We start from the raw sequence: 20376 nt of genomic DNA, 5'->3' as shown, positions 1-20376 counted from the left end.
TTGGGGCGCGACCGAACTGCATCGATCTTATGAGTACGGGCCCTGTGTGCAGGGCTGTGCTTGTGTGTAGGGATGGGCACAGAGAAGTGGGCATCAACGCTACATTTATAGCACCATCGGCCGTGGCCGGGACACCAGAAAATACACTCTTTTCGGGATTTATCTGGGTAGCCGTAAAAACGGCTTTTGTGTGCAGGCAAGCGGGCAGCTGTGCGGGCTTGTGCTCTGCTGAGAGCGCTGAAGCAGTCGCGATTCCTGGGACTGAGACAGCGGTGCGCTTTGGTGAGGGCCCGGTCGCAACGGGGCTTACACACCTGCGCTTTCCTAGGCGTGCTAGGATTTCTTTGGGGCTTCCGGCTTCAACACAACTCTAGGTCGCGGCCCGCGGTGAGTGGGGCGGCGGCTAGTAGAGCGAGAGCGAGGGCGTGAACTGCGCTGCTGTCGCTGTGAGGAAGCGGCCGAAGGCGGGGGCTGAGGCTGTGAGCTCCGAGGGGCCTGTTTCTCACGGCCCGCTGCAGAACTGGGGCGCTTCGGCAGGAAGTGCTTGAACGCCTGTGACGCTTTTTGGGCTTCGGAAAATCTCTCCACGAGCTCGGAGAGAGAAGATCCAAAAAGGCCAGCGGAGGATAGCGGGGCGTCGAGGAACGCGTTGCGCTCTGCATCAGCCATCTCCGTGAGCGTCAGCCACAAATGCCTCTCGGCTACAGTAGCGGAAGCCATACAGCGTCCCATGGCTTGTGCTGCAGCCTTGGTAGCGCGGAGCGAAAGATCCGACGCGCTTCTCAGGTCCGCGATGCAGACAGCTTCAGGTCCTATCTCGTCCAGTTTGCGGAGGAGATCGCCTTGGAAAACCTGAAGCGTGGCCATGGTGTGCAAAGCCGATGCCGCCTGCCCAGCGGCGGAGAAGATCCGCGCGAGCATCGACGACGTCATGCGGCAGGCTTTTGACGGCAGCGCTGGCTTAGTCCGCCGTCCAACAGAGGGCGGGCAAAGGTGGGCCGCTATCGCCTGTTCCACCGGCGGCAGAGTGAGGTAGCCTCGGTCCTGAGCATTATCCAGGGAGGAAAATGCTGGGGATACAGACGAACGTGTTCGTGCTGAAAAGGGAGCGTTCCAGGCCTTCGCCACTTCTTCATGAAGCTCAGGAAGAAACGGAGCGGGCTTAGCCACAGGAGAAGTGCGCTCACCAGGGAGGAAGCTACCATCAAGCCGGGTGCGCGAGGGGAGTTCCGGTGCAGACCACTCGAGGCCGAGGCTCTCCGCGGCCAACGCGAGTACTCGCATGAGCTCCCTCTCGATGCTAGCTCTAGCCGACGGCTTTCGGGCAGGAGGCGTGAGATCCGCAGAGCTCGCCCAGTCCTCACTGCCTGAAGCTAGCAGAGAGCAGGAATCCTTTTCGACCGACTCGACTTCAGAAACAACTTCCTCGAATGAAGCGGCGGCAGACTGCGGGCGCTGAGCATCGGGAAGTGCATCGGGGGAAGCCGGTGAAGCTGGCGGGCGAGCCGGCGAGCTTTGTCGGGAAGAGGTGGGTTCCGGGGCCCGCTGCGAGCGGCGCTTCTTACGGCGCGGCATCGCGGCGGGGGGCGCAGGCTCGGAGAACTGTGCCAGGCGAGTCCGCAGAGTCGCCATCGGCAAAAGCTCGCAGTGAGGGCAGCCGCCGTCAGCGAGCGCGAGCGCTGCATGATCTTCGCCCAGACAGGAGACGCAAATAACATGACGGTCTCCCTCGGTGAGCGGGGCTCGGCACGAGCCACAGGATGGCATCTTGAAAAAGACGCGGCTCTTTTAGGGGTGAGTGTTCGGAGAACACTGCACACACACACACAGAAACAGAGCAGGAAAGGATATGAAGCGCCGGAAAGCGCAGCAGGTACGGCAGTAGAAGGCGGCGAAGGCCAGCGGCTTCAAGGGCTCGTCCCGCTGAAAAGCTTGCCTCGACGACGCTTGCTTCTTCCGTGATCCAGCGATGCGTGAGCTTCGCTGAAGAGATGAAAATCAGTTGAATCAGCCTACTCGAGCTCCTTTTATAGGGGATGGCCACACCCGTTTCGGCGGGATGTGACGAGGAGCGCGCGAAGCGCTCTCATTGGTCTGATGTTGCATCAGCCCTCGCTCGATAGGCTCATGCAGTTGCCGCAGAACAGCCAATGAGTGAGCGAGCCGTCTCGCCATGGCTGTGCACTGCCGCAATGCGTTTTACAAATATGAAAATTAAGGATAATTTTGCTTCAGTATTTCGTGAAAAGAGACTTTTCCCGCAGCGTTCTGACGAACGCAGTACGAGAGAACTCTCGTAAGAGAACCGTTCTCTGTCAAACATACATGTAACACAGCATTCCAGTTTCTGCCAGATTGCTTAAGGCCATAGAGAGATTTCTTTAGCATGCATACTAATTTTCCATCTTTTTCAGATTTTTGCTCATAACCCTCCGGTTGTTCCATATAGATTTCATGATCTATTGGTGCATGCAAGTAAGCTGTCTCAACGTCCATTTGGTGCAAGATCAGGTTTTCTTGTGCTGCTTTCTGCAAAACTCCTCTCACACTTGTCATGTCAGCTGTGGGTGAGAATGTCTCATCATAGTCAGTCCCTTGTTTCTGACTGTATCCTTTCGCCACAAATCTTGCCTTGTATTTTTCAGATCCGTCAATGTCTCTTTTAAGTGCGTAAACCCATCTTCCTCCGACTGGTTGTTTTCCTGGTGGTAATTTAGTGAGGGTGAAGGTCTTGTTCTCCTCCAATGATCGCATTTCTTTGTCCATAGCATCCTTCCATTGCTTGGATTTCGTTGATGTTATGGCATCCTGGTAGGTTTGAGGTATATCACATACTGCTCTGTAGCAAAAATCTATGCATGTTTGCAGTTTGTCTTCAGCATCCTCAGTTTCAAAATCCTGTAGATAAGCTGGCTTCTTCCTGGTTCTTGGGGGGTTCTTTCTGGTCTCGGATTCTGTAGCTCTACCAGACTGATTGGGAGCAGCCTGTCAAAGGCAAAGTCTCTGAAACATCACTTTGAACACCATGATCTGGTTCATCCTCCACATTATCGGCAGCACTGGCTTCACTGCTGAAGATATTTGGATCCATGTTTTCATATCTTGTGTGTGTCTCAGATGTTTGTTTTTCTCTTTCACTGGTTGTCTGTGCTGTGAACTTCACCAATCTATGTTTTTGGACTTTTCCGGTGTTAGGATAGTACACTAGATAGGCTGGGCTGTTCTTGTCGTAGCCTATAAAAACACCTTGTTCGCATCTTGAGTCCAGTTTGCTTTTCTCTTGTTTGTAAGCAAAACAGATTGATCTGAATTTCTGCATTTTTGAAACATCTGGCTTTTTGCCTGTGAATAACTCGTATGGTGTTTTCTTTGTACGTCTACTGTAACACCTATTTCTCACGTAGGCTGATGTTTGCATTGCGTAGTTCCACAACTCATCTGGTAATTCACTCTCTATCAGCAAGCATCTGCTCATATCAAAGAGTGTTCTCCATCCTTTCTCCGCTGTGCCATTCTGATGTGGCGAATAAGGTGCAGATGTTTCATGTCTAATCTTATTCCTTGTCAACAGCGTTTGGAAATCTCGACTCATGAATTCAGTGCCGTTATCTGAACGAATGCACTTGATTTCTCCAAAAGGTGCAATGTCAGCTAAAAACTTTTCAGTAGCTTGTATTGTGTCACCTTTAGTTTTCAAGAAGTACACAAACATAGTACCTGAATAGTCATCTGTGAACGACTGTGCATATCTGTGTCCTTCTTTGCTCTGTGTTGGCATGGGACCGGCCAGATCCGTGTGAATCAGTTCAAGAGGTTTCTTTGCCTTTCTGTCTGGCTCCCGGTTTCTTGTCTGCGTGAATTTTCCTTTTGTACACACTTCACATAACTGTTCCTGTCTCATTTTGTTTCCTCTTATCTCCATGCCTCTTACTACACCTTGTAGCTTCTGTACATCTTCATGGTTACAATGTCCCAAAATTTCATGCCAGGTTTGTAAATCATGACACACTTTGCACTGGTCAACGCCCTCTTCTAGTGTTGGCAAATAGTACAAGTTTCCACTTTCATGGATATCAAACCTGCTTCCGTTTTTGGTAATCAAGTGGCTGTCTCCTCTTTTGAAAATGACTGTTGCTCTTCCATTTGTTGCTCTAGCTACCAAGAATATGTCATGTGGGTATGAAGGCATGTATAGTGCGTCCCGTAGCTGTGCAGTGTGCTGTTTTCCAGCGTCATCTATGAGATAAATCACTGCCGTTCCTCTTTGATGTGCCATTCCACTGCACTTCGTTCCGTCAGCTAATTCCACTGAATGGTTCTCTGGTTGAAATGAGCTATCAAAACTTCTGAATTTTGTGATGTTGCTCACAATATGAGATGTCGCTCCAGCGTCTACTGTGATGCCTTTCATCTTCACTTTGTTCTTTGGTTTTTCTGAGTGTTCAGCTTTGAAGAGATGGTCTTGGTCATTATCATGTTCGTCTGTAACCTTTCTGACGCCATCTTGGTCGCCCTTTTTCTTGCACAGGAACTCCGCGTGTGTACTATTTTTACAATGATTGCACCACACTCTCTTGTAACATTTTCTCGCTTTGTGTCCCTTTATTCCACATTTGTAACATGTCACATTTGTGTCTTCCTCTTTTCTTTCTTTAGTGTGGTACCTGACAGGACCTTTTCCTTGTCTCGTCTGTCTTCATCACATTATCTGTGGATTCAGTTCCTTTCATTTTCTCCGCCTCTTCATAAATCCGCAGTCTTCTCTTAAAATCTGTGAACGTAACGTCGTCCTCATTCTGTGTTATGTGGATGGCTAGCGGTTTGAAAAAATCTGGTAATCCACGGAGAATCATTGCTATGGTTAATCCATCACTCATGGCTCTCCTGCATCTCTCAGTGCTGTGATGATGTTTTCTGCTCTTATCAAGTAGTCAGTCACACTCTCGTTGTCTGCCATGCGTAGCTGAGTTAAGGATGTGTACATATTTATTATCCGTGGCTTGCTTTTCCCTGAATAATGCTCTTTCAGTATTTTAAGGGCTTTCCTGCCATCGTCAGCAGCTTCATGTCTTATCAGTGATAGGCTTTTATCATCTATCAGTCTTACAAGTTCAGCATAACAATCAGCATTCTTCCGTCTGTCTTCGGCTAGCTGTTCTGCGTTAGCATCAGTGGGCTCATGCAAAATAGTCTCTTTTAACTTTAGAGTGTGTAAACAGCTTAAGAATCTCGTTTCCCAAAGATCATATTTATCTTCGGATCCATCAAACAAAGATTGTGTTGCTAGGACTCTTACCGCTCTGTTTACCACTCTGTTTGTCATTTTCGCCGACTTTTCTTCTTATGTCACTTCAGTTTAAGCTTCATCGCTAACTTCATAGAACTGGGCCCATAACCTGTTGAGCATCCGAGTGCGCAATTCACCCTCACTCGCGTGCAGGAAAAACAAACGAAACGCTGTTCAATGCTGTTTATCCTTTTGGCAGGATTTTTATTTAGCAAGCTTCACTTGAACATAACATCAGTTCACTGTTTTCTCAACTTAGAAGTATGTGACGTAAAACGTAACGTCATCACGTACATAACCGTATACCTCCAAATAAAACAATACAGGTAGTCAATACCGTAATACAATGTATAAGGGTGCAATACGTTTAACATTTCTATATATTTCTCAGGTCTGTGAGGCATGTAGCTTATACGCTGAGTTTCGTTAATTTCCAGTTCATGCGCCGCTGCCTCCGCTCCGTGTCCTGATGCCTGCTATTACTTCTTATTTATTTAATTCAGACAATTGGTTATAAAACATTGATTAAAATTAAGATAAAATTAATACAAAACGAAATTCACTTTAAAGAAATGCTTTATACAATAAGAAACTTAATGAAGTGGTCAATAATGTCTGCCCACTCTGTCTCCTGACATATTGCACAACTTATGATCTTAGGCTACTATGCTTTTCACTTCTCATATAATCAACATTGATGAAATAATATATAAATATAAATAAAATTGTGAAACTAAATGTTTTCTTTAATGCCTAGCCTACCACACGTAGGTCTAATAGCCTACAGTAGCCTACCCTACATAGAATGTTTATGTCGGAGCGGGATTTGAACGAAAGAAAAATGATTTGCCACCTACAAGTTTCAGATTTTTTGTGTCACACATACATTGTGTATTTCCCTCATATTAAATATAAAACGCATGTGTAGACTGATATTTTTCCTTTATTAAGGGAGTATGGATATATAAACAAATGTTTCCATATATTGGTATTAAATGCATTCATAAAATGCAGTTTTGACTGCAAATGTCACGTCCATAAAATTTTTGCGCTACAATATTTGTTTACATTTATTATAGACCTTAAGGATAAGCGTGGAAGTCCTGAGGAGCAGTGCCACCACCAGCCACCGGAGAAGCGAGTTTGAGTGTCGGCGGACAATTTATCTGATGTGGAAGATTCCAGTGATGAGGGCCCGCAGTATCAGGACGAAGTGGCTGCTTACATCGATCACAAATCGCCAAAAGATGACCATTTTGACATTTTGTCATGGTGGCAAGACCATGCTCACCTTTTCCCTAATATTGCCCAGATTGCGAGGTCTATCCTCGCCATCCCTGCATCCAGCGCTGCAAGTGAGCGAGACTTCTCTTGTGCTGGGTACGTTATCCAAGAGCGGAGGAGTCAGCTGAAACCGTCAACAGTGGACGATGTGCTTTTTTTACACAGCAATTTAAAACACCACAAATAGGATCTAACCACCTCGCACTGGATTCATAAAAGGGACAGTTTCACGTCTCAGCCCTAATTGTAAGACTGTGTATAGTTAAGTAGCATAATGCACAGGCCTGTGTAACGTTTTTGGCATACAACTGGACTTTTCTTTCATTTAAAAGTATCACATAGCCTACACTGTTTTTATTGTCTAATTTAACACTGTTAAGTAGGCCTATGTGTGGTGTGAAATTGTCTGATGTGCTAGACGAAATTGCATTGGTTTGTGGTAACGTTAGCCATGTTCTTTATAGGCTATCGGCTTTTTGACAGCTTCGGCTGTTGTCCTTGTGTTAAGGCAAGCCCCGCCAAAGGCAATAAAAATTTGAAAAAGTGTGTCTATAATGTGATTGGCTAAACTGATTTTAATTCGGGTGCGGGTCGGGTCTCGGTTCTATTTTAAGTGGGTCGGGTCGGGTTGCGGATTTTAATTAGTGCTGCTGTCGGAAAACGGGTCGGATGCGGTTTTAAGCACTGCGGGTACGGGCGGGTGCGGATTTACAAAATTGGACCCGAGCAGCTCTCTGGTCTCACCTGTGGCTATCCGGCGATGGCGACGATTATATCCTTTCAATTGACAAATTAACTATGTCTAGTTCATCCTGCGCCACGTGCGGACTCAAGCTGCACGAGGCCGATGGACACGCGAGCTGCATTTCTTGCCTGGGAATGGTCCACGCGGAAAATGCACTCTCTGCTTGCGGATGTGAGGCCTGCGAAAGCATGCCGATCTCCGTGCTGCGAGCGCGGCTAGCTCTCTTATGAGACGGCGATGCCGCTTCACCTGCGCTTCCCTTCCCGGCACTACTTCAGCCGCGGAAGAAGAAACGGCGCAGCCAAAGGCCCCCCGAGAGCATGGAAGTAAGCGAACGCACGCCGGCCGAGTCCCCACGTGCTTCGCCTTCTCCGGAGACGACACCCTCTCCGGTTCTCTTCGAGAGAGACCAGCACCTCCAGCTCAGCGTCCAGCAAGACCAAGCCAGCTTCTTCGCCGCATCCAGCCAAGCCAGCGAAGCAGGTATCTCAGCCCCGCCCCGTGGCGGATACCTTCCGCCAGCCGAGATCGGCTAAGCGCTACCCGATGCCCCGGTGCCAAGGCCCGCGGCCCAGCGGAGTGAGCGACCCGGTGCCACCGAAGTCGTCCTAGCAAGGATGAAGAGAGAGGGTTCGTGTCTCGCGCTAGCCGGACCGTCCTCGAAAAAGCCCACACTACTTCCCACAGCTCCCTGTTTAGCTCAGGCGGCTGGTGATTTTACTATTGTAAACAGGCCCGCAGCAGTGAGCGCGCCTCTACAAACAAACGCCGTTTTCACGGTGACCCAAATAAAGCACAAAAAGAGTATGTTTCACAATCACAACCCATGTTTTCACGGTCCCCCTACACTACGTGGCCCCCTCCAAGTTGTAACACTGTCTCCCCCACAGGCAAAAGCTTGTACAGTCAGTCAAACACTCAATATGTGCACAAATCACAATATAAGGGTAGTAAGTACCCTCACGGTAGGCGACTCATCCCAAACAGAGGTTCGATCCCTAGCCGCAAGGGTGCAGGCCTGGCAAGCCATCCCCGGAGTGTCGAGTTGGGTCATAAACATTATAAAGCGAGATTTCCCAAAATTTTCAAAATTTCAGGCGGTTGTCGAGTCTTCAGTGAGAAGCAGTATGGGTCACGTGCTTTGCGCCGAAGTACAGAATTTGTTAGCAAAAGGGGCGATAGAATTAATCCCTCCCGCGCAAACACACTCGGGGTTTTACAGCCGTTATGTTCTAATTCCGAAAAAAGATGGCGGTCTCAGACCCATACTAGATTTGAGACACTTGAACAAAGCTCTCATGAGACGGCCGTTCAAGACGTTGACTATCAAACACATCCTCGCGCAAATTCGCCCGGGGGACTGGTTTGTAACAATGGATCTGAAAGACGCATACTTTCATATTCAGATAGACCCTCATCACAGGCCATTCTTGAGATTCGCCTTCGAGGGGCAAGCTTATCAGTACACGGTTCTGCCTTTCGGCCTGGCCCTGGCACCCCGTACATTCACGAAATGTATGGATGCAGCGTTTTCTCCTCTGAGACATCAGGGAGTTCGCGTGATGAACTATCTCGACGACTGGCTGGTGCTGGCGCAATCGAGAACAGAGCTAATAGCTCACAGGGATTTGATTCTCGGCCATTTGAAATGCCTGGGTCTCACAATCAATGTTACCAAGAGCAAACTGACACCCAGCCAGAGTGTAGTCTTTCTGGGCACAGTTTTAGACTCTGTGACGATGACAGCGCGGCTCACACGAGAGCGCGCGCTCTCAGTGCAGACGCTAGCAGCCTCGTTCAGAGCGCGCGCGCCCCTGAGAAAATTTCAGAAACTTTACTCTGTATGGGACTACTGCGCATGCGCCCGCTGCAGCACTGGCTGAAGCGTTGTGTGCCAACCCATGCGTGGCAGTCTGGCAGCCTGCGCATCATGATGAATCATGGTTGTTTAAAAGCCCTGGTTCCCTGGCGAGCTCAGGACTGGTACCTCAAGGGTGTGACTATGGGAGTAGTTTCCAGAAGAAAAGTGGTGTTTACAGACGCATCCAACCTGGGTTGGGGTGCTCTGCACGAGGGGAAGCCTGTCTCCGGCCTCTGGTCGAGCACGGAGCAGAGCTTACATATCAACTGTCTGGAGATGAAAGCGGTTGGTTTGGCCCTGAAAGCTTTTCTCCCAAACCTAAAAAGTCATCATGTCCTGGTCCGCGCTGACAACATGTCAGTGGTGGCTTACATAAATCGCCAGGGCGGCATCAGCGAGAGACCTCCTCATATGGGCACAGAACAATCTGTGCTCTCTAAGAGCAATGCATATCCCGGGTGTTCAGAATCTGGGCGCGGATATGCTGTCACGGGGCAACACTCCCCCAGGCGAGTGGTCACTGAACTCACAGACGGTTTGTCTGATATGGAGTGTGTTCGGAGAGGCCGAAATAGACCTTTTTGCCTCGAGATCAAACACTCATTGCAAAATGTTCTTCTCGAAAAGCAGGGATGCGTTGACCCATCATTGGCCCAACCGCCCCCTTTATGCTTTTCCCCCTGTCTCGATGATTCCACAAGACATAAAGAGGGTCAGGGAGAGCGGGCGCCCAGTCCTGCTGGTGGCCCCTCTCTGGAGATCCAGACCGTGGTTTCCGGAGCTGATTCAGCTGTCAGACACAGCCCCTTGGCCTGTTCCAATGAGGAAAGACCTCTTCTCTCAGGCCAAGGGAACAATATGGCACCCGCGACCCGATTTATGGGCCCTCCATGTATGGCCCCTAAACGGGTACCCGGAAAATTCTAAACACTATCTCAGAAGCCAGGGCCCCGTCGACTAGGCGCTTATATGCTTTGAAATGGTCAGTCTTTTCCAGCTGGTGCTTGAAAAACTGTGTGGACCCGGAGTCATGTGAGGTAGCTGTGGTACTCTCCTTCCTGCAGGAGCTGTTGGACGTGGGCCGCTCCCCGTCCACGCTCAGAGTCTATGTGGCAGCTATTGCAGCGCATCATGCTCTGGTGGCTGGCCAGTCGATAGGAAGAGATGAGTTGGTTGTGAGTTTTCTGAAGCGCGCGAGGAGGATGAACCCCTCCAGACCTCCTTCTGTGCCCCTCTGGGACCTCTCAATGGTCCTGAGGGCCTTAAAGGGCCCGCCATTTGAACCGCTTCAGTCGGTTGATCTGAAACCTCTCTCGCTAAAGACTGCTCTCCTGTTGGCACTGGCATCTATCAAGTGAGTAGGAGATCTGCAGGCGCTCTCAGTGAGCCCTTCATGTTTAGAGTTTGGTCCAGGTGACACGAAGGTCATCCTCAAACCCAGGCATGGTTATGTTCCTAAGGTGCTCTCAACGCCGTTCAGAGCACAGGTCATTACATTATTAGCTCTTCCCCCTTCTGCGGAGGATGGGGAGGTTAATCTTCTCTGCCCTGTCAGAGCACTGAGAATCTATCTGGAGCGTTCTGCGTCTTTCAGACAGTCAGAGCAGCTTTTTGTCTGCTTTGGTGGCCGATCCAGTCACTAAGCAAAGATTGTCTAGATGGATTGTGGATGCTATATCTATGGCTTATACCTCGCTGGGTCAGGTTTGCCCCATAGGTATTAAAGCCCATTCGACTAGAGGCATGGCTTCGTCGTGGGCTTGGTCATCTGGTTTTCCCATTCAAGATATTTGTGATGCGGCCGGCTGGTCCTCACCTTCCACATTTATGAAATTTTATAATATGGAAGTGCCTTCGCTGCAAGCGAAGGTATTTGCGATATGATGAAGGCCCGGCGGTTTGCCCGGTCTCGTCTACATTGTACTGTGCATGATCATAAACACACACATATATAAAACCCACTTGCTGGTTATATTTTTATTATACTGATAGCCCCGACGGTGTCTGGGTTCATTTGGTATATTATATTAACACATATATTTTATAAGACCCGACGGTGTCTGGTCTAATATATATATATATATATATATATATATATATATATATATATATAAAAATGGTTTCCGGCTTGTCTTGGGCTCAGGGATCCTGAGTTCAGTGGCAACCAGTTACTTTTGGTGCGGCGTTTTGCAGGGCGTCCCCACTGCGTATAGCTACGCAATACGAAGTGACCATTCGAAAGGAAACTACTCGGTTACTATCGTAACCTCAGTTCCCTGAGATAGGGAATGAGTATTGCGTAGCCAGCCGCACTATAGTAACCAGGTGAGTTGTAGCTTCAGTCGTGAAACCTGCTATAATGGTGAATTCGGGGCTCTGATATAGGCTAAGGCCACGCCCCCTTGGGGAGCTCTGACGGGTAATGATGCTCATTGGCTACAGGTCAGAGGCGTCCATGCCATTGGTTTGTGCAGTTGCTGCAGCACAGCCTATGAGCGAACCAGACGCTCAATGTGCTAGCTGTGCAGCTGCAAATGCGTTTTAAATAAAAGCTTCAGTAAATCGAGGAAAAGGAGTTTCCCTCTGCGTATAGCTACGCAATACTCGTTCCCTATCACAGGGAACTGAGGTTACGATAGTAACCGAGTAGTTTTATGACTTTGCGTTTTCCTCGTCGAATTTCTGTCACTCTACATACGTCATCTGGTATAATTGAAGCGATTGGTTATGAGCTACGTACAGGCGCATTTGATAGACATTCATAGCGCCCAATAAACGGCTCTGGGCATTCGTAAACCACGCCTCAAATACGAGAAAATGAACACGCGGTTCCCAGACCAAGTCTCAAATGAGACTTGGTCTGACGTTAGCCAGGCTAATACTTTTTGACAATTGGTCAAAAAATAAATCTGTTAAATCTGATTCTGCTCTATAGAACTGATTGAAGAATAATATATTGATATTTTATATTATTTTAATATAATAATATATTTATTTAAATATATTACATAATATTTAATATAATATGTACCAGTATTATCCTTTTCACCTTTTGTATCACTCCGCTTGTCTGTGTTTGCGCCACTTGCATCATTAAGCCAGTAGGTGGCGACAAGTGACTGTCTTTATGAGTGAACAATTGAACTTTAAACTGATTAGTGCCAAAAACATTGATTAACTCAGGAAAGAAACAAGTTGCTGAAACCAATCTTTAATGGTAATATAAATTGCTCATTTGCCTCTGGACACAAAAAGATTGCACTGTTTTTTGATTGAAATGTAACATCTATGCAAAATAATCCTTGAAAGATTTCTCATTTAAGGCCATTCCTGTTTGGAATATGTGATTGTGTATTGTCAACAATAAGCAGAAACATTTTGCATTTCCATTTTGTAGTGTGGATCATTCATTGCAATATTTATCCTCATTCTCATTTTTAAGAATTTGTTATCTTGACAAATAATTTATGCTACTGCCCACTGACATGCTTTTAAAGCTATTGGCATCCAATTTTTTTGGCCTTTAAACACCTTAAAATGCACATATGTAGGTCCGAGAAATCCAAATTTTATCAGGGGAGCATGTCCCCGAACCACCCTAACTACCTCACATTTGAATATGCATGACTGTGTGGTAATGTGTGCTGGTGTGGCTACAGTGCCAGGGCTGAATTTTTTAGCCAGTTTGCCCCTGCATATATACAATAATACATTAATCTTTGTATCAAATCATTATTACCCAGCCCCTGATGTTTCGGGCTCATCCCCTGATGTTTTTAAAACCTAGAAACACCCCTGCAAATGCATATAATATTTGTAACTTAAATAAGTAATAATCAAATAAAGAGACAATATATTAACATTTTAAAAGTCTTACAGTTACAACCGGCCCTTTGAGGGCAGCCACAATGCTGAAGTGGCCCTCAGTGAAAATGAGTTTGACACACCTGCTGTAACCAATCCTGTCAGCGTACGGGGGAGCTTTAACATATCATTAACTATGCTGCGGGGCAGGAGGTTTCAAGAGAATCCAGTTTATCCCACTGTATTTTTCTGTTGATAAGAAACATCGGCAAAATATAGCGGGTGAATTATGTATATTAAGATGTTATGATGAAATTCATGCCTTTCTCCACTCTCTATGGTATTCAAAGCGTTTGTTATGATGCTGATTTTAAGAAGCAAGCTGTCTAACTCTGAGATGGTGAACGGGAACATGGTTTATGTAACATTAACAACACATTATTAGCTGTTTGATAACGTATTCAAGCCAAAGCCAAATCATAGCAATTATTGTTATGTGACCGACATTGCAGAGAGCGATACATAAAACGCATTACCATTCTGATACATCAACTAGTAGATGACCCTATGTAATTTGGTCTTCCTTTTCTTCTGAATCAGTTTCTGGATAAAATGTATATGGATTAATTAAACCAGTATTTCCACTTGCCATTGTGTCACTTTTACTACAGTAAAGTTGACCAAGTGAATCAGGTAGGTCTGAGCTTGTCACAGAGTGGAAGCGGGACTGATTTGCATATTCATGAATCCATAGTAAATGAGGCAAGGGTGTAGAATTACATTCAAGCTATTTTAAGGCATGAAGAAATTAATTTCACAAGAAAAAACAACATTTAAATACCTTTGACAATGAAAGATGAGTTTTAAAGGTCCCATGACATGAAATTTTCATTTTCTGAGGTTTTTTAACATTAATATGATTCCCCCTAGCCTGTATATGGTCCCCAAGTTTCTAGAAATTTTAATCGGTGTAAATCGAGCTTTTGCTATCTTTCTCTGATTTTGAGAAAATGGAAGCTCAACCGGGCTGATCTTGAATCTCCTCCTTATAGAGCTCGTAAGTCCCGCCCCTTCCGCTAACCCCACTGGACCTCTAGGTTGAAAAATCGTCAATGCAAGTGAATGGGAGAAAATAATTATTTTCTGGTCCCGTTTGAATTTTGCCATGAATGTGAACATATGTTGTCTGTGAATTTTTAATATAATTTTTCGTGTAAAGAATGCTACAATTTAGCGGGTAGAAGTTTGATACGGTTAGACTTTGTGTGAGAGCACTTTGTGGACTACAACTCTTCGCTGCTTTCGACGCGTTTGAAACGTCAACACCACTAGCACACGGACACTAGCTCACGGATCCCGCTAAACATGGCTGTGGCTTTGGTGCACTTCACCGCCTTCTTTCAGGGAGAGGACAAAATCGTTGAGGTTGGCGAAAATATAGGCGACATATAGTCTTTCTCGTTATGTCTTTTCCACAACTGCTAGCCGAAGAATCATACCATATACTGTCAAACTCGTAACATGAAAAATTATACAAAAAATTCACAGACAACATATGTTCACATTCATGGCACAATTCAAACGGGACCAGAAAATAATTATTTTCTCCCATTCACTTGCATTGACGATTTTTCAACCTTGAGGTCCACTTGGGGTTTTACGGATGGGCGGGACTTACCAGTTCTATGACGTTATAAGGAGAAATGTTACCTCCCCTTTCTCTGCTTTGCCCGCCCAGAGAATATTTTCCGCCCATGAGAAAATGAGCTAGGAAGTAGGAACGCGCGCGATATTAGTTTGTCCACGAGAGATATGGCTTTTGAGTGAGCAAAGCATTATAATTGCTCAATAACGGAGAAAGACGAAAATTATCGTTTATAGTTGTTAATAGAATCAATTATCACTTAGAATACTACTAAGATCCATATTACTATCACACAAGGCAATGGCAATTAAATGCACGGATGCATAGTCAGATTAATAAATGAAATACAACTGATCACGAACAGAAGATTGTATTTGATTCATGCTGCGTACACATTGTCTATGGTACACATACGCAACATTCTTGTCTGTCTTGGACTATGGTGATATTTTATATATGCATTCAACCTCCCAATGCTTTGGACACAGTGTTTCATGGAGCCTTAAGATTCATCACAAACTTAAAATCTCTCACTCATCACTGTTTGCTGTATTCTCGGGTCGAGTGGTTCTCCCTCTCCATTCGGCGTTGGATGCACTGGCATCTTTTTATTTATAAAGCAGTATTAGGACTTCTTCCTCCTTATCTGAACACTTATGTCCCTGCTGACCTCGGAAGGATATATCACCTGCATTCACAGGATCTGTTCTTATTGACAGTCCCTAAAGCACGCACTGACTTTGGCAAAAGGGCTTTTCATTTTGCAGCACCATCTGCATGGAATCAGCTTCGAAATTAACTACAGTTGAAGGAGTTAGTCTCACTTTTTTCTTTTAAAGGCTTTTTAAAGGACCTTGCGGAAAGGCAGTTTGTCTGTCACTGTTTTTAAATTGATTTAGGAGTGAAAGTGTGTCTATGTATTTACCTGTAAATGTCTCTATGTCTATTTGAAACCGCGCTGCTGCCACTTGCCAGGACACTCTTGTAAAAGAGATTTTTAATCTCAAGGAGTTTTTTATCCTGGTTAAATAAAGGTTTGAATGAATGAATGAATACGCAATGACAATTATGCCTACTGTAATAGAGTTACAACTACGATTAGAGTTGTTTGCATAAAATGCAGTGTGAACATTCACGTTTGCCCTGAGATAGGCTACAATTTATCTCCATAAATACTATTTTCTCAATTCTGTGCATATATTTTCACTTACATCAATTGCTCGATCAATATTATCATCAAATATTTTACATTTTTAACTGTAGATACCACAAACAATTGAATATAGTTTGTGTATATTTTACACGTATAAAATACTGTAGGCATCTGCTTATAAACACCAGACAGGTAATGATTTATGAAACAGGTCTTTACTCATCTCACTTGCACAAAATAAATGCAGTAATAGAAAGCATAGAAACACACAGGTGAAATACACTGAAAATGATATGCATTTAAAAATTTGGTCGGGTTGAAGTCATCCCTCCGGATCTTCTGTATCCACTCATGCCCGTACCGCAGCGTCAACGGGGAATGCATGAAAGCTGACTTCTCTGTTGTAACGTGACGAAACGGTACATAAGGCACACAGCGATGAAGTGCTGAGGCTGTCACCCTCTGAAAGGCAAGTCGCCTCTCTTGAATCCTAAAAACACTCATTGTGAAAAAATATTTCTGTGGTTATGGAACTCGGTCGCTGTTGTCTCTCGCCGTCTCCCGCTCTCGCTGTCAGATCACCGGAAGTACTGGCGCGCACACTCAAGTTCGAACGTCAACGGTCGCCGTGCACGGAGCGAATTCTGGATCAGTACCAACTCTCTTTGGCTCAGCTACACCTCGGACAAGTAAGTCAACTAATGATAAGTGTGTTGCTTTACTGTTTATGGTTACCTAGCTTGTTACAGCAGAATGTGGCTGTAACATTAGCTATGCAGTTACTTGCGCTAATGTAAAGGTAGACAGCATCAAGTATGTGTGTGAATACACACACTGTAACGCGAGTGTTGTACACTTCTTTGTTATTTGGATAACCGTTTTCCTGTTGGTTATATGGCGAGCGATATCCGCATTTCAAGATCGCAGAGCTTGATGTAATGGTAATAAGATAAATTACAGACGTTACAGATCTCTCATGAAAAGGCAACAGTAGGTTAGCGTTAGCTACATGATAATAACTGTAAACCATCCGAATAAAGTACCGTATCCAGACATAATATTTTAAACTAACCATTCGGAAACGTCCTTCTGGAGCCACTGAGTTGCAACTTCTTCATCCGTTGCTTCTCCATCTGGATCAGATTCTGGGTCAAACTGAAATGCTTGAACGACTGTCTTCGTGCCATTGCAATATATCCAACGTAAACGTGCATGGTACCGTTGCCGCAAGATGGTCAAGGCCACACCCACCCTCCACCTTGCGCTGCCTTTCTCCTCCTCATTAGTATTTAAACAGGGTTCCCGCGGGGTCTTAAAAAGCCTTAAAAGCATTGAATTTATTAATTTGGAAATAATACCTTAAAAAGTCTTTAAAAAGTCTTGAATTTTGATGTCTGGGTCTTAAAAATTTTGCTGTATGTAACTTCTCCGTATTGTATTTTTCCTCAAAAGTTTCATTTGTAAACCACGATTATTTTTATTAAATAACGTAGTATATATAAAGAGTGGCGGAACCAATAATTGAGAATGCAACGCAGCCCCGGGTCACAGTGCACAGTACTGTGAACACGTGATGCCTTCAACACAACACAAGTTAGCCTACAAAGCGGAGCTCGCTCGCGTGCTACCAGTAGCCCGGGGCTTGATATGAGGTCGCTCGCCAACAGGCAGTTGAGTTCACATACTGCGTCTTTTTGCGTGCTCAAGTTTATTAAAATGTGGGCATGCGGCAAGCGCTATTCAAACAACGCGCAATTTTTTTCCACCCGCTTGTTGCTGTGGAGAGTGTATGGTTGCTTAGCAACGACAGACGCCACAGGAAAATCAGACCAAATGTTATTAAAGGGTAACTAAACCCCTGGTCAGAGCCTGACTCCACCCACTGTCAATATTTGAAAAATGCTAGAAAAGTGGGCAGACCCCAGCGGAGAGAGAGGGGACGAACCGAGGGCGGGGGGGCGTGCACCTGAGACCTGCTGTCAGACTCTAAAATGGAGTTTGCTCACAGGGTCGCAAGACGACGTAAAGTACATGCATCTGATGAGTTTTATCAGAGCCCGTCATTCTCTGGTTTTATCATGTCAATAGCGCGCGCTCTCTATATAGGCATATATTTTGCCGCTATGTGAAAAAATCCAGCAAAATGCGCCGACGCGTTTGTCGACCCCAGAGGAATAACTTTAGCCTAACCATAAAGTGTGATTAAATATGATCACTCACATCAGGACGCCGCTGCTGTGGTGGAGTCCATGCAGGAGGAGCAGCGTTTGGCACTGCGTCGCTTTTCAGCGCGAGCTGTGTGGAGAAGCCCATTTCCACCTCTATTGCGTTGGAGAAGAAATCCCGCGAAAATGCATGTTTCACACTCACGGTCTTCCAGGCCAAGTGTATGCAAACACTGGCGCCTATTTTCCAAGTCTGCTGGAAAGTTATGCAGTCCAGCAGTGCTGTTGCAACCAGCAACACTACACCTACGTACCCTCCTGACCACTGTACACAGATAAATCTACGCTAGCTCATACCAAGGGCGTGGTGAGCTCGTATCAGGGGCGTGGTAGAGCTGGAACCTGCTTACGTCACCTGCCACCTTTTACGTCACTTGCCACCGCAACATCCAATAGGAAAATTCAACTGCAGTAGCCACCGTTCAACCTTAAGAGGGCAGCACTCAGACGTTTTTACACCATATATTGTAAAATTAAAACACTTTATACCCAAATGTCAAAAAAGTTACTCGAATCAATGAACAGCACTAATAAGGCCTCATTCTTACAGATCATTAAATAAAAAAAGTTGGTTTAGGGTTTAGTTACCCTTTAATAATATTAGATAAGCGGATGTGCATTGTAAATGTCAGTAATTAATCTTTTTTGACTCATTCTTTTTATAAAAAAAATATTTAAAGGCTGAAATATGTGAGGTTTATCTTTTTATAAAACCATTTTTGTAAAAACTTTATTTGAACTTGTACATATTAGTAGATAACATGTTGCAAGACACTCCTTTAAAATCTGGCCATCATTTTTAATAGTATTTTGATGTTTATGTAAACAAAACTTGCATATTGATAATTTTATATGTTATTTGCGGGGTTTCGACAAACTCAGTAAATTGATTTCATAATAATCGTGAAAATAAATGTTCATGCCATTTCATCTCTAGTTATGATCAACTAAAATCAGCTATAATTATGTGTTTTTAGAGTATAATATGCAAACTACAATTTTCTAAAATAATCTCTGAGCCTGTTCAATCTCTATTAGGCTATTAATATGCTGCTTCGTAATGTAAATAAATATGAGATGAAATATATTATTAGAGGGCAAGTTTGTTTTAGCCTATTTTCATTTTAGGCCTAAGGTTTTGGGCATTTGGCATGTTGTTGTGTGTGGAAGGTTACTAATGTGATTGCTTTGTCTGTAAATTTAAATTAATGCTTTTTCAATTACTGAATTCATTGAAATAAAAATATTTTTTTCAGAATTCTTTTAATTATTTTATTTTTTTTTGGTTATGCGCCGTGTAGGTCTTAAATTTCAATCTGTTTGGTCTTAAAATGTCTTAAAAAGGTCTTAAATTTGACTTACTGAAACCTGCAGGAACCCTGTTTAAAGCTACAGACACCGAAACGGACCGTCTGAAGGAAGCTCATTCTGGGACTGGCTTGTAGTGGCTATAATTCTGCACCGAGGCTGAATTTTTGGAAAGAGATTTCAGATACAGTACTAGGGACCACTAAGGCCTATATTAAAGCCTACAAAAAGTAGCATGTCATGGGACCTTTAAAGGATACAACTATTTACTATAGGAGGTCTTTAAAAACAGTTAGGCTATGTGATAAATTTAACCTTTTACCTGAGTTTCTCCAGTTTACAGTTTGTATTTTCTAATCCGTTCTGGAGTTTCTTCACTCCTGAATCCTGCAGATTATTGTTGCTGATGTCAAGCTCTTTCAGACTGGAGTTTGATCTCAGGACTGTAGCGAGAGCTGAACAGCTTTCCTCTGTTAGACCACACTTACGCAGCCTAAAATGATGAACAGGACTGAGAATTAATACTTATATTTAGTGATCACTAAGAATGTGTGTTTTGCCCAGTGTTTGTACTTTTATGAAAACAGAGCTGCTGAGAGAGTAAATAAAATTAGTTTTTTTATACATAATAAACCTGAAAAATTATTTCATTTTCTAAGCTAAGATACATGTGTATACAGTGAAAGTCATGTCAGCATTGAAATACAATAATATCACCAATTCTAAAAAAGAAAAAGTTGTTGGAGATTTGATTACCGGTAGATTGTCATGAAAAATGACCAAACATTGGTGCTGAAATTTAAATTTATGCTTCTTAATTCTTTGAATTGTTTAACACATGCAAACACACACACTCACTCTCTCTCTGTCTCTCTCTCTCTCTCTATATATATATATATATATATATATATATATATATATATATATATATATATAATATAGCAGAATATATATATATAGCATATATATATATATATAGCATATATATACAGAATATATATATATATATATATATATATATATATATATATATATATATATATATATATATATATATATATAGC

At 44.2% G+C, this 20376-nt stretch overlaps 1 protein-coding gene across 1 annotated transcript in view; it reads right to left on the bottom strand.

The window, feature by feature from the left end:
- The window catches only part of LOC311089541 (uncharacterized protein), a gene marked incomplete at its 5' end in the record, with an annotated part of 89009 nt that overhangs the window by 44702 nt on the left and 23931 nt on the right, over positions 1 to 20376 (bottom strand). Inside the window, one exon of the mRNA XM_084124264.1 lies at positions 19635 to 19805. Coding sequence (XP_083980390.1) covers positions 19635 to 19805 — 171 coding nt within the window. The remainder of the gene's footprint in view (positions 1 to 19634; positions 19806 to 20376) is intronic.

Source organism: Abramis brama (assembly GCF_963993115.1).
Source record: "Abramis brama genome assembly, chromosome: 9".
Taxonomy (NCBI): domain Eukaryota; kingdom Metazoa; phylum Chordata; class Actinopteri; order Cypriniformes; family Leuciscidae; genus Abramis; species Abramis brama.
This window is presented reverse-complemented; position numbering and strand designations above follow the sequence as displayed.